Here is a 14,540-nt window from a genome sequence, read left to right as displayed (position 1 = left end):
TCCTCCTATGCTGCACAATCCCAGAGCTCCCGCTCTGCTTTTCCTTTCGACAGGTCAGGTACATTAGCGTGAAGAATACTGTGTGTGTGTGTGTGTGTGTTTTGTAAAAATTAGGGCTGTCAGCATTAACGCGTTAATCTATGCGATTAATTATTAATTTGGCCACGTTAACGCACTAAAATATTTTAATGCAGTTAACGCAACTTTGTTTACTTCCGGTGTTTGTTGAAGTTTTTTCACTCCCCTGAATTTCAAACCGCGGCAGTACGGTTTAACACTGTTTCCGTTTTTAAAACAATTATTTCTCCGCGAAAATAAGGAGCAGAAATCAGTTTAAACTCCTGGATGAATCAGTCGGGTTTCCTCCTGCTCCTCCTTCCTCCCGTCTCCCCCTCTGATACACAGAGGAACGGAGGGGCGACGTGTCGGGTGACGCGGCGCGGAAATAACTCGTCACACGAAACATTCACTGTGATTTGTCAATCCGTTTGTCTGTCAACATTTTGCGAAAAAAACAACCAATAAACACTCACTAAATCACAAAGGACCTCCCACCTCACAGGTAAGGCTCATTAGCAACCTGTCAGTCAGAGAAGACACAGATCACGGCGCGAGGACAATTGTGCCTCATTGTATAGAGAGCTGAGATTGTTCTGGAATGTTTGATGTATAACACATGGGCATGTGTCATATGCAAAAGACTTTAAAAGGTGAATTTACATTTTTTTGTGAAATGGAGACATGCCCCCAGCCTCCAGAGGGTTAACGTTACACATTTGAATGTCAGTCAGTTTACCAAGGCCACTGGTTCTGCTGCTGTTCAGTGTTAAAGATGACAGGACCAATGGGGTCTCAATATACTTTCTTTTTTTTTCTAATCTGGATGTTTCACTGAAGAAACAATTTATCATCCACAATATTAAATACCTCACTGGCACTTTATAGGTATACAGCCTCTTTGAAAACACAGCTCTGTGTGAAGTTTTGTCTGTAAAAAGAAGGAAAAAAAACTGCGATTAATTAGTTAATTTTTTTTAATCGATTGATAGCCCGAGTAAAAATATAACTAAATTGGGTCTTGTAAACATGCCATACGTCAAAAATATTGGCCAGTAAAAGCCGTGTGCGTGCGCGAGGTATGGCTCTCATGGGACACATTAGTTTTGCACAGTGTGAGCACAATGTGCTCGCGTCCTGCGCGGAGTATACGAGACATGGATCAGTTGGAAGGTACTCGCATTGATATTGTCTGTTTTGAAGAGCATACATTCTATTTTGATCATTTGCATTTTACACTACGAGCTGTAGTAAAGTATGAAACAAGGAAATGGCCTAAAAATGGGACTCCCAAACAAGTCTCGCAGGGAACACAATCATGTGATTGGAGAAACCTTTCTTTATAGTTTTCAGATATGGGGTTCAAGTGCGCCGCTGAATATGAATATGGTTCAACTGCACGAAAGCTTCTAATTGTAATTGATCATTTATGCACACAGAATATCATTTATGGTAATTTCTTCCCAAATTGACATCACATATTTGCTATGTGTATAGGTTGTACATGATACAGTCATACTCATGACTGCATCATGAATAAGTTCGACCACAACTGTAGTAACATATGATAAAAAGCAATGGGACTTTACACACAAGTCTTTTTTTTTTTAAAGTAATAAAGTGCTCATTTGACAAAAGGGTGCATTCTTTATTTTTATCGGGACTGGAATGTAGCCTGAAATTGCACAAACATGTATTTAATAGCAGTTTTGTGTAAGGGAGCGTTTATCAGTTAAATGCCTCAAATGCTCATGTAATGTGTGCGATGAGGCCGATAACCAACTCTTTATGAAAACTCTCAGTGGGAGCCGCCCACTCCGACAGGCCGCGTCTGATATCAGGCAGGCAGAGGCAACCGGTTTCCACGGCAGCACGCCGGCTGCGGTCAAATAGTGCTGACTATACTCCAAGTATTGCTCAGGAAGTATAGGCTAAGTTAAATAGCTGGTTTAGCAGGTTCACTGTGTCCGTACAGCCTGATAGCATACTTTCTCTCTTTCTTTCTTTGCACCATGTGTTAATTTACTGAACACAAAGTCCAGCTTAGGCTAAAGCAGGGGTCTCAGACTCGCGGCCCACGGGCCAATTGCGGCCCGCGGAACGATATTTTGTGGCCCCCTGCCTGAAATCAAAGCTTGGTGTTAGTGCGGCCCGCGCGTTTTTTTCTCACATGCATCTGGGTGTTTTCTATTTTTTTTAACACTTGTGGACTACCATAGCTCAGGCTCGTGACAACAACGCGAATTAGCAATTGGTCACTTGTAACATATTTCGGGACTGTCACAGAGTGGAGGGAAAATATATCCTGTCACCCAGTGCTATACGGTTTTTTTCACCCAGCCCCAGTCATGTCTTTTTCTAAACCTGCTGTGAAGAGAAAAGTTGGCGATGAGCACAGACAATTTCAGGAGAAGTGGGAGACGGAATATTTTTTTGTTGAGCACAGGGGCATCTCAACGTGTCTAATATGCACGGATAAAGTTGCGGTGCACAAGGAGTATAATATCAGACGGCATTACTCAACTAAACATGCTGAGGAGTATGCAAAATACCTGGGAGATGAGCGAGAGGACTGGGTCGCCAGACTTAAAACATGTCTACTGAGGCAACAAGATTTTTTCAAGAAAGCAAGCAAAGAGAGTGATGCGGCTGTCAAAGCTAGTTACGTGGTGAGTGAGATGATCGCTAAGGCAGGAAAGCCATTCAAAGACGGCGAGTTCATCAAACAGTACATGTTACAGGCTGCAAATATAGTCTGCCCGGAAAAAAAGGGACAGTTTAGTAATATTAGCATTTCAGCCAACACAGTGGCAGAGCGCATTTCTGACATGTCAGGAAACATTTACGATCAACTGCGTGAGAAAGCTAAACATTTCCATTCATTCTCACTCGCTCTTGATGAGAGCACAGACGTCACTGACACTGCGCAGCTCGCAATATATGTCCGTGGTGTTGATGATAATTTTGAAGTGACGGAGGAGTTGCTCACAATGATTCCACTGCATGGCCAGACCACCGGTCAGGAAATATTCCGCCAGCTGTGTGATTCCATTGTGGATGCCGGCTTACTATGGAAGCGTTTTGCTGGAATAACAACTGACGGAGCGCCATCAATGACAGGGAGGAAAAATGGACTGGTGGCACTTATTTAAAAAAAACTGGAAGAGGAGGGTGTGGAAGAGGCCATTACTCTGCACTGCATTATCCACCAGCAGGCCCTTTGCAGCAAATGCCTGAAGTTTGACAATGTGATGTTTGACGTTGTGAAATTCATCAACCATATCAGATCCAGGGGTTTAAAGCACCGGCAGTTTCGCGCTTTTTTGGAGGAAATAGATTCAGCATATGAGGACGTGCTCTACTTCACCGAGGTACGTTGGCTTAGTAGGGGGAAGGTATTGAAGAGGTTTTTTGAGTTGAGAGCAGAAGTGAAAGCCTTCATGGAGAAGGATGGGATGACTGTTCCTGTACTAAGTGATCCCAAATGGCTAATGGACTTAGCTTTTCTGGTTGACATCACACAGGAGCTGAATGTACTTAATAAGAAGTTACAAGGCCAGGGCCAGCTTGTAAGTGCTGCATATGACAATGTCAGAGCATTCTCCACAAAAATTGTATTATGGAAAGCCCAGCTTTCCCAGACAAACCTCTGCCATTTCCCAGCATGCAAGGCACTCATGGATTCAGGCACAACATTCAGTGGTGAGAAGTATGCTGATACCATTGGAAAGCTACAGGATGAATTTGACAACAGGTTTGCAGACTTCAAGACACACAGAGCCACTTTTCAAATTTTTGCTGACCTGCTTCTCTTTCGATGTGGAAGATGCCCCCCCTGTGCTTCAGATGGAGCTAATTGACCTGCAGTGCAATTCTGAACTCAAAGCCAAGTTCAGAGAGGTGAGTGGAAAAACAGACAAGCTTGGACAATTTTGAGAGAATTGCCCCACCTTCCCTGAGCTTTCCAGGATGTTTAAGCGGATCATGTGCCTTTTTGGCAGCACCTATCTGTGTGAAAAGCTCTTCTCCACAATGAACTTTAATAAGTCAAAGTTCAGGTCCAAACTTAAAGATGACCATCTTAAAGCCATACTGAGGGTCTCAGTTGCTTCCTCCCTCAAGCCAAATGTGGATCAGCTGTGTGAGAGGAAGCGCTGCCAAGTCTCTGGCAGCAAGGAGTAGGAGGAAGTAAGTTAAGCTTATGTTCTGAAGAACCGTTCATGTTCTGCACGTTCTGACTTATTAGTAAAGATTGAGAAGATTGGATCAGTTGTCAGTTTTTTTTAAATACTTGAAGCCTATGTTCTGAAGAACCGTTAATGTTCTGCACGTTCTGACTTATTATTAGTAAAGATTGAGAAGATTGGATCAGTTGTCAGGTTTTTTTTTTATACTTGAAACCCTTTTTTTGTGGAATACTTGATGCGGCCCAGCTTCACCCAGAGTCTACCTCCAGCGGCCCCCAGGTAAGTTGAGTTTGAGACCCCTGGGCTAAAGGGATCACCACATCTTTTCGGACCGTAAATGTTTGTCTACGATTTCCCGCTCAACGACTCACAGTTCAATCAAGATATGTATAATCATATGTTAACAGTAATTGTTTCTAAAGGATTCAGGCTGCAGTTGATTCTTTCCTCTCCAAAGGAGCTCAGCTTTGAAATATGACAACTTATGTCGCAACAAGAAAGGTTTCTTTTAATGTGCCAAGTTAGTTTAGCAACATCATTTTTTTAATATTCTAAAAGGTACGTCAGTAGTGTTTTGACAAAGAGAATGACATCTTTGTGATGAAACAAGATCTGTTGTTCAATCATTTTTTTTAAATGTAGTTTGCCACCGCAGCAGAGTTCAGTAAAGTTAGAAAGATATTCACAGATTCGGACTTCCCGGCTCAATAGCTCTCTCACGACACGGAGTTAAAACACAAACAACACCTCTCTGTGATCGTAGTGATGTCGACAACAAGCTACAACCTTCATTTTCCCAAAAAAAGCCGGTCTCCGAGATCGATGAATAACGTTGGTCTCAATGTGCTATCAGCTGTGAGACCTAAGCCCAGGGACCGTCTGCAAAAAGCAATCCAGGAAAAACATATTCCAAAAATATTCAATATATCCACTGAAAGATTGTGAAGGCTGACAGAACTTATACCATACGTCAAATGGCCACCCACACTTTTAATTTGAAATATCTCCGAATTGGGACAGTAGATATGTCTGATTCCCAGGATAATGGAAGTCAGGATTGTCTTGAACACAGCTGCACAAGTCAATGCCAGGGGTTGTGAGGAAAAACATATATAAAGCACCTCAAACATTAAGTAAATTACCGATTACTCGTAAACATTTAGGACTTTTACTTTGAAATATCTCCCAATTGGGACCGTAGATATGCCTTATTCCCAGGATACGGGAAGTCAGGATTGTCTTGAACACAGCTGCATCAGACACTGCCGGGGGTTTTGAGGAAAAACATATATAAAGCACCTCAAACATGAAAGAAATGACCGATTTCTCGTAAACATTTAGGACTTTTACTTTGAAATATCTCCCAATTGGGACCGTAGATATGCCTTATTCCCAGGATACTGGAAGTCAGGATTGTCTTGCACACAGCTGCATCAGACACTGCCGGGGGTTTTGAGGAAAAACATATATAAAGCACCTCAAACATGAAAGAAATGACCGATTTCTCGCAAACATTTAGGACTTTTACTTTGAAATATCTCCCAATTGGGATCGTAGATATGTCTGATTCCCAGCATAATGGAAGTCAGGATTGTCCTGAACACAGCTGCATCAGTCAATGCCGGGGGTTATGAGCAAAAACATATAAAGCACTTCAAACATTAAAGAAATGACCGTTTTCTTTAAACATTTTGGACATTTACTTTGAAATATCTCCCAATTGGGACCGTAGATAAGTTTGAATTCCAGGATAATGGAAGTCAGGACTGTCTTGAACACTGCTGCATCATTCATTTCCTGGAACTCTTGGGGAAATCAATATACAGGAATTTTTTAACATACAAAAGTCTGAGTTTTATTTTTATAAACTCTTCCTTGGTACAGTAAAAAAGTTTTAATGTTAGCATAATTTAAGCTAAATCTCAGAAACAATCTATAAAGATTCAAAATCAGTTAATTGTTTACTTGTATATGCTAGTGTATGATTTGTTGACATCTTATTTTGAAAACCGGATGTTGTGTCACGTGAATCCTTCCGCTAACTTCATCAAAACCCTCGCGCGTTCCCGATCGAATGCGTTTACCGTCAGCATCAGTCTATAGGTGCACAGAAATGTAAGTGTCGGCTGCGTTGACCAAGGAGATCCGAGTGTCGGCTGAGTTGACCGCAGTCCAGACAGCCGGCAGAATTGAGACGTCCTGGTGAGGGACGTCTTTGAACTGTTTACTTCCTGTGGTCGTCACTGCTGATGTCTTGTTTTGTACAGGAGGTTCCCTCTTGATCACATATTATTTCTAATGTCACAAGTATGAGAGTGGTATCCCCTTCCTCTAAAGCCCACAAATCAACACGTTATGTCTGTATAATATGCATAAAAACTAAAGTGTGTACAAACGGTCACGTGCTATACTGCTTCGTCAGGCAGCATATGTTTCACCACACACACACCTCCAAAAAAGCTGATGAGGAAGTAGTCACGTATTCACAGTGTTTTCTTCCTCGCTGTTTTTTTCTTTCTTAGCGGCGAACAGTCACTTCCTCCTACAAGAGCAGCTTCACACACAAAAGCACACACACACACACACACACACACACACACACACACACACACACAGCTCTGCTTCTCAGAGAGCCGCACAGGGACTGAGTGCAGCTCTCTCACACACACACACACACACACACACACACATACACACACACAGAGTCTCCGATCCACCACCTGCTGAATATGTAAGTACAGAACCAGCCCGCTGGAGCCGTGTAGCTAAAGCAGCTCCGGTGTTCGTGATACACGTTTGAAGTGTCGGCGGTCTCGTCCCGACTTGTGCTATAGATTGTGAGAGTGTAGGCAGGGGGGGGGAGGCGTGTGGGGGCTCCAAATAGCAAAGGTTGCTGGAGTTTGCACGGCAGTGAATCCTTTTTCGTACGCTTGTTGATAAGACTGAACTGTCCACTCAGCATCAGGAGGCTGTGGGCTTGGACCGGGGGTCAATTCATGTCTGTTTTTGGACCGGGACCTCGGTGGCACTGGAGGTCAAATTAGATCAGTGCGGACCCTACTACTGTTGTTGTGTGTGTGTGTGTGTGTGTGTGTGTGTGTGTGTGTGTGTGTGTGTGTGTGTGTGTGTGTGTGTGACAGGGATTTCTTATCCGTCGTGACGTCAGCCGTCGTTTGCACTTGTGTTGGAAGTCATGAGGTTGTGATAACTAGAGCAGATTTAGACCCCCCCCCCCTTTCCTGTGTCTACAGTGACAGAGAATTTGACTCTGCTTCCATCCTCTTTTTTGTGACACCTGCTCTTAAACACACACATACAGGTCGTTTCCACGGAGACGCTGACAAGTGAGGAGGCAAGAAAGAGTCTCCCAGCTGGACCAGACTCGAAGGACCGAGGAAGAGAAGAGTCCCCCGGCGAACTGGACTTGTCGGACCTAGGAGAGGAACAGTCCGCCAGCCGGACCAGGGCCGAGGAGAGGAAGCACGTGTTCTGGATCCACGTCCGCTATGGACCACCAGATGCAGCAGCACGCCAAGGTGGAGCGGTTTCTCAAGTTGGGGTACTCGCACAGTAACATCCTGCGGGTGCTGGAGAGCCTGCACCATGACGCCCAGACCAACGACATCCTGGAGGAGCTGATCAAGACCTGTCACACTAGCAGCGGCAAAGAAAGTGTCCCCAACAGCCCCAAGCTGGTGTCAAGGGGCTGCAGCCCTGGTCCCAGTCTACCCAGACCCGGATCAGACAGAGAGCCAGTCGCTGGCTTCAGACCAGTGGTTATCGATGGAAGCAACGTGGCCATGAGGTGAGTCCACTGAGAACCTCTGTCTTTAACAATAATTGTCTTATATCTTCATAAAAAGTGTTTAAAACAGAATACCACTTTGTAAAATATGCTGTCATTTCACTAGTACAGTACTTTTAGTAAAACTACAGAAGTATTATAGGATAAATTAACTTAAAGTATCAAAAGTATTGGTAGGACCTTAGCGTTGTATTATTTTATCATTATCAGAATAATATTATATAATGAGCGACACATTATCATATTTGAAAGATTTTTTGTAAATACTTTACATGTAATGGAATCTATATTGATACATTGTACATAGTTCAGAGGTTCGTCAAGATTTGCAATATCTCAATCTGAAACTGTCGTAAAATAAATATGTAAGTACAAGAATAATGAAATATGAAGTATCTCAAAAGTGTGCTTGAGTACGGTATTTGAGCTGGCATTTCATACTTGGGCCAAGCCAAACATTACCAAATATTTTCCATGACAAAGAGAGAAAACATTCTTTCCATTTTGTTTTTTTTACTTCCTGGAGAAAGAAAAAGAAATGTCTTCATGTGTGACACTTTAAAATAGCAAAGATGTTCATTTGCATAATTGAATAAAATAAATTAACAACTGCACTATTTTAGTTTTGAAAACAATTTCATATGACAGCGTCCCTATTTGTGTCACGGGGAAGTCTTGAGTCGGCATTTGCTCAAACAAACAACGTGTCAAGTAGGCCGAGGGAACGCTGTAAATTCAAAAGGGGAAACAAAAGAGCAATGTTTCCACTGCTCATATTCCTGTCAGAACACAAGGGGAGATTAAAGAGGAAGAGGGTGTTTACTGTAACACCTCTGTTCTCAGGCGAGTCGTGTTTATGTGTGGTCGGCCTCAGGCGTGGAATCTGTCATCAGGCTCCACTTCCCTGTACGAGCTTCTTCAAAGTGTCCTGGGAAACATTCACCGTCTCCTCGCTGGTTTTCTTTAATGTCGCATTTTGGACTGAACTGAGGGACAGGTTTAGACTTTCTTTTTATTTTATTTTTTAGGTTAAGATGGAACTGACTTTAAACCCCTCTTATAGCTCAACCTCCAACATTTCCCATGACTTTACAAATCAGCATTTACAACCTGTTGCTTTAGCCAAAAAAAACAAGTTCAAATTCAAGAACTTTATGAATGTCGGATAGTTGGTGGCAAGCCTGCTCCCGACACGCATCTCCAGTGGTTTTATTGTTTTAATGGGTCCAAGCAAACGACACATACCACAAGTCTGCGAATCCTCTGGCGGCCAAACATGTGACTCACTGCCTGCAAGAGGTTTGAGAAAAACCCTCGAGGCCGCATGTAGAAATGATCGAGGAAACGTCATTCAAAGTCGGCTTTACGACACAACAATACAGTTATGCAAGATAGACCTGTATTCAGATTCCCGAAAAAAAATGACTCACGCCAAGGCTCGCCTTTCAGTGCCTGTTGTATTCAATTACCACTTCCTGCTGACGGAGAGAAGGGGAACCCCATGCGCTGCTTTTTTTCAGGCAGCAGACGTTTGTGAGACTGCATTAGATCTGAAAGCAGGTCGCACTTTGCTTTTAGACTTTCAAGTTAAATTACATTGAATAGACACTTTAAAAAAAAAAAAAGGTTAACTTGAGGGAAGTGGCATGTTTCAGGATAAAAATAAACACTAGCCTTGTTTTTTCCACTCATAATCTCTCACCTGTACCTCTCCTATTGGGATGGAACACTCATTATTGTTTCTAAAATATTTGATGACACCAAGTTATGCTACCAAATATAATGTATTTTTCTTTTTTTGTTTGAAGAACCACACTATAATTCACAATTATACTTTATTTTAAATAGCGAGCGTGTGACCTACTCATCTCCGCGCTATCGGGTTAGGGTTTAGAGAACTGTACATGGCTGTGACACATCTACTTCTTGAAAAGGGAAGAAGAAGAAGAAAAAGAAGAAGAGGTGTGTGTGTGCGTGTGCGTGTGTACAATTGGGTGGACAGGAACACAAAAGAAGAAGTCTTGTTTTTTTTGTCCTTGTAGCTATGGCGACAAGAAGGTGTTTTCGTGCCAGGGCCTCCAGCTGGCGGTGAGCTGGTTCTGGGACAAAGGGCTGCGAGACATCACCGTGTTTGTTCCCCTGTGGAGGAAAGAGCAGCCGCGGCCCGAGGCGCCCATCACAGGTGAGGTCACCTGGCTGGGCCTCTGATTCAAGTGCTGAGGTCCATCAAAAAAGGGAAACGTCACACACCTGTGAGAATGCTCATGTTGCCGTTGATCTCTTTTTGCCCAATTTGGTCCGGTTTGCGTACACATTCTTTGCCTTCAGGCTGACCTCACCCGATCGGGACACCATATTGTATTGAAACAGCTGCATGTGGTCGTGTCATGTGGTGCCACGAGAACCTGGTTGAGGAAGTTGTACGGAAAAAACAAACACAATAATCGTTGCATTCAAGCACTGCCTCAGGACCAACTAGAATTTGAGCCTCGTTTATGGTGGCACCAACTGACACTACAACCTTATGCGGCTTATGAAAGTCAGCCGCATACGGTTGTAGTAAACCTCTGCCAACGGCCAGCAGCTCTCCATCTGGCTTCTTCAAGCAATACATCGTTAATGTCACTTCCATTTTAAAGCTGCAATAAATGGATTTTGGAACATTTGGGGGGCAGCTAAACAAACATATAAAGAGTCCTTTTGGCAAACATGTTGGCATAAAAAATATTTTTACACATTCAGTAGACACAAAGCAAACATTACCATTCATTTGTCATGTGACTTAAGCTATGGGCATAATCTCAGACTAAAAGACCCACCTTGTAGCAGCAAAGCGATCCGATTCATTTGAATAATCGTAAGTAAAAGCAGACGCCACAAAGACACAACACTGAGTATCTTTCACAATATTGAGACAGCTGTGACATGAGCGGGAGATATCCGAGCTTGGATTACTTATCGCCCAAATCAAGGAAATAAGAAAAACTATCATATTCCTAACTGGTCTGGCATATCTTGTGCCCCTCTGGCATGTTATCTTTATCTTTGTTCTGTTTGGCAGCCCGATCCTTCGCAGGTGGAAAACAGGTTATGAACTTATCACGGTTGACTTATCAAACAATAAGGAAGTGGAACTACCGAAACAGAAATCCAGTATTGTGTTCATGTATGAGTAAGTCGGCTACAAACGTCTTCTTTCCAGAGAGTGAGCCACATTGTCAGACTACAAGGAAGCATCCTCTGTGCCAAGTGCAGTTTCAACCCTTTTATGGTCGCGGTGTGAAGCTCACTATCACAACGAGGATACTGAGATAAAGAGAAAAGCTCATGCGGGCCGCCACGGGCAGCTCACTTTGCCTAAGTAAAACATCGGTGAGCACTTTGTCTGCTCATTTGAAATGCAGCGCCAACCCTTGATAGGTACAGGTGCACCTTCATCCAGCACCAGAGTAGTTGGTGTTTGGGATGCATGCTGGGACTCATTCATATATTAAGCATTTCTGCCTTTTCAATTCAGTTTATTTGATATAGCCCAATATCCATTGCAAATATAATTTACAATCTGTACACATAAGAAGATAGGACATAGGAGCTCAGTGTATCCTAAAACATCCCCCAGCAGCCTATAAGCCTATAGCAGCATATCTAGGGGCTGGAACATGGCAAACCTGATTCAGCCAAACTATCAGCGCCATTGAAGAGGAAAGTCTTAAGTCTACTCTCTTGAAACATTTATTTGATCGGTGTTTCCCAGATCAGCATGTCCTCCATGAGCTGGAGAGGAGGAAGATCCTGGTGTACACGCCGTCGCGCTGCGTCAACGGCAAGAGGGTGGTGTGCTACGACGACCGCTACATCATCAAGCTGGCTGTCGACTCGGACGGCATCATCGTGTCCAACGACAACTACCGCGACCTGCAGACGGAGAACCCCCAGTGGAAGAAGTTCATCGAAGAGCGGCTGCTGATGTACACCTTCGCGAATGACAAGTAAGCCCGATGGCGACTAAGGCTATTGTGCACGCTATTGTGCATGTGACTGATGCCGCCTGACCACGACTGTGTGTTCCGTGCTGCTGCAGGTTCATGCCTCCAGACGATCCTCTGGGGAGAAATGGTCCCACCATTGATGATTTTCTGCGGAAGAAGTCGTGGACCCCGGAGAACAAGCTGCAGCACTGTCCCTACGGTTGGTATTTCTCTTCTTCTGTTTCACCCAACATAAGAACACTAGTTCAGGGTAGACTTGCTTGTACTCTCCTGAGGAGGGTGGATTAAAACCAATGACAATAACAGCCAGCAAGGCATTTTACATTCCATTGCATCACAAAACCGTGGTTCATTTAGACACCACAGCCACACCTAGTGGCTCCGCCTTAAGCTAAAAGCAAGGCTGGTGGGAAGATCATTCTACCTGAAGGTATGTCGGTCATAAACTGAGCCAAACGTAAGAAGTAATAATTCCAAAAAGTCGGGGGGGCGGGGGGGGGGGGGTGTCGTTATGTGCCACTTATTATTTATTGGACTAGTGGACAGTGACCTTTTTGGTGATGTTAGAGGGGAAAGTCAGGGAATAAAGCCATCAGGGCGACATGGATGTCTGAAGCAAAACTACATGGCAGTTAATCAGAGAAATAATGTCAATGGGAAGTGGTTTTTTTCTCTTTTATTTATTTTTCAATGATCCAACTGGTTAAAAAAAGATTTCACAAGACGGAAATGTTTTCTCGGCCTGTAGAGGAAGTATTAAAGTCCCGAGAGATTGGAGATTTAGAGAAGTAGCAGCTGTGCTCCCAACTGATTTCACGAAAAAAAGAAGAAAAAAAGAGCCCATTGATAACCTATTGCTTCTTTCTATCAGGAAAGAAGTGTACTTACGGAGTCAAGTGCAAGTTCTACCACCCGGAGCGGGCCAACCAATCGCAGCTGTCCGTGGCCGATGAGCTGAGGGCGCTGAGAGACAAAGCAAAGAACTTCTCTCCCAAACCGAGCCTGCCGGACACGCACTGCTGCCCTGCTGCCTATCAGCCGGAGCTCAGATACACATCGTCCACCCCTCCGCCCCTGAGCTTAGAGGATCGGTCCCACAGCGAGCAGTTCATTTATCACAGGGACGCCGGTAGCCCGAGAAGCCAACCCAACACAAGCCTCCACCTCTGCCCGAGCCCGGAGGTGGACGAGGCCTTTGGCTCCATGGAGAGCTCTATGTCCAGGCTCTACATCCAGGATTCTCTCTTCAGCTTGGAGCGTCATCAACACAGCTTCAGCAGCGGCGTGGCCAGCTACAGCCTGAGCCATGACGACTCCTCCCTCTCAGGGTCCTTCGGCGGGAACACCCAGAGGCCCTGCCTGGGCGGGGGAGGTTACTACCCTCATCAAAACGGCTCGTTGCCATGTGAATGCCCCACCTGCAGCCAGTGCAGGTGCGGCCACCATGAGACGAGGACGGGCCACCAGCAACAGCCGGCGTGGGCCTCCTGCCCCGCTCTGCCTCCACATAACGGGGCACATCATGGCCGCTTCTTGGAGAAGGAGTGCTGGAGGCAGCCCTATCACAGACAAAGCCACAGCTTGCCGAGGGACCCTTGGGTGCAGGGCCGAGCCAAGAACCCGTCGGGCGAGCAGAGGAAGGGCTTGAGGAGTCAACTGAGCACCCTCTTCCCTCAGAGCACGGTGGAGCAGGTCATGAATAATTACCCACACATCTCAGACATGAGCGAACTGATTTCTCTCATCCAGAGCTCCAGGACCAGTCACATCTCTTTCTAGATTAGAAAGGAACTTTTTTTAATGATTAGTTCTGACTCAAACTGAGTCCACACAGTTCCCATCCCAGAAGCAAAGTGAAAACTGAAAGAAAAGAAAAAAAGATAATGTTTTTTTTCATTTTCTTAATTATCACTGGTGCTTGGACGCATTCCTAACTTTCCCTGTATTTTCAGCATTACAAGTGACTCAATCTGATGAAGTCTTGAAAACGTAGCAGGCCGAATGCTATTTCTTTAATATAAAAGTGCAATGCACTACGCTGCATACATGCTACTTATTGTAGCAGTGAACATCGTTTATTAAAGCAGCACGTGTTGTTTTCTCAAGTAACCTCAAAGTGAGGAACTCTATTGTCGTGTTCTACACTCGTGTAAATAAATGAGCCTTGGACTTGTTGTTATATGAATTATGTCTTTTTTGCTGTCCCTGTGAAATAAAAGCACTCAAATTGCTCTCCTTGTGTCTTCGCCAATCTTCAAATCCAAAGATGGTTTAAATCAACACTGATTTAAACATTGGTCCAATCCTTTGTGCTGATACAGAAGTTAGGGCTGAATACCTGCTGCAGGTTGAGACCTGATTTTACTTTTTAAAAACACATACTTTTACTTTTTAAAACACTATTTTACTTTATAAAATATTATACTTTTACTTTATAATATGTTATACTTTACTTTCTAAAACACACTATACCTTTTGTGTGGTTTGGCCTGTCTCAATATA

The 14,540-nt window shown here is 44.0% G+C and overlaps 1 protein-coding gene across 2 annotated transcripts; it reads left to right on the top strand.

Moving 5' to 3' along the window:
* Positions 1–4,009: 4,009 nt before the first annotated feature.
* On the top strand, positions 4,010–14,270 carry LOC130203850 (probable ribonuclease ZC3H12D). 2 transcript variants are annotated; one of them, XM_056430290.1, is made up of 7 exons: positions 4,010–6,446; positions 6,767–6,975; positions 7,564–8,049; positions 10,092–10,231; positions 11,804–12,038; positions 12,131–12,237; positions 12,910–14,270. In XM_056430290.1, the coding sequence occupies exons 3-7, from the start codon at positions 7,751–7,753 to the stop codon at positions 13,815–13,817; spliced, it is 1,689 nt and encodes a 562-aa protein (XP_056286265.1). In that variant the 5' UTR covers positions 4,010–6,446; positions 6,767–6,975; positions 7,564–7,750; the 3' UTR covers positions 13,818–14,270. The 2 variants fall into 2 exon arrangements, with proteins under 2 accessions (XP_056286265.1, XP_056286264.1); XM_056430289.1 differs by having other exon boundaries at positions 4,010–6,975.
* Positions 14,271–14,540: the final 270 nt, after the last annotated feature.

This window comes from Pseudoliparis swirei, chromosome 13 (genome assembly GCF_029220125.1).
Source record: "Pseudoliparis swirei isolate HS2019 ecotype Mariana Trench chromosome 13, NWPU_hadal_v1, whole genome shotgun sequence".
Classification (NCBI taxonomy): Eukaryota; Metazoa; Chordata; class Actinopteri; order Perciformes; family Liparidae; genus Pseudoliparis; species Pseudoliparis swirei.
Note: the sequence above shows the minus strand (reverse complement) of the source record. Positions and strands in the feature narration are given on the sequence as shown.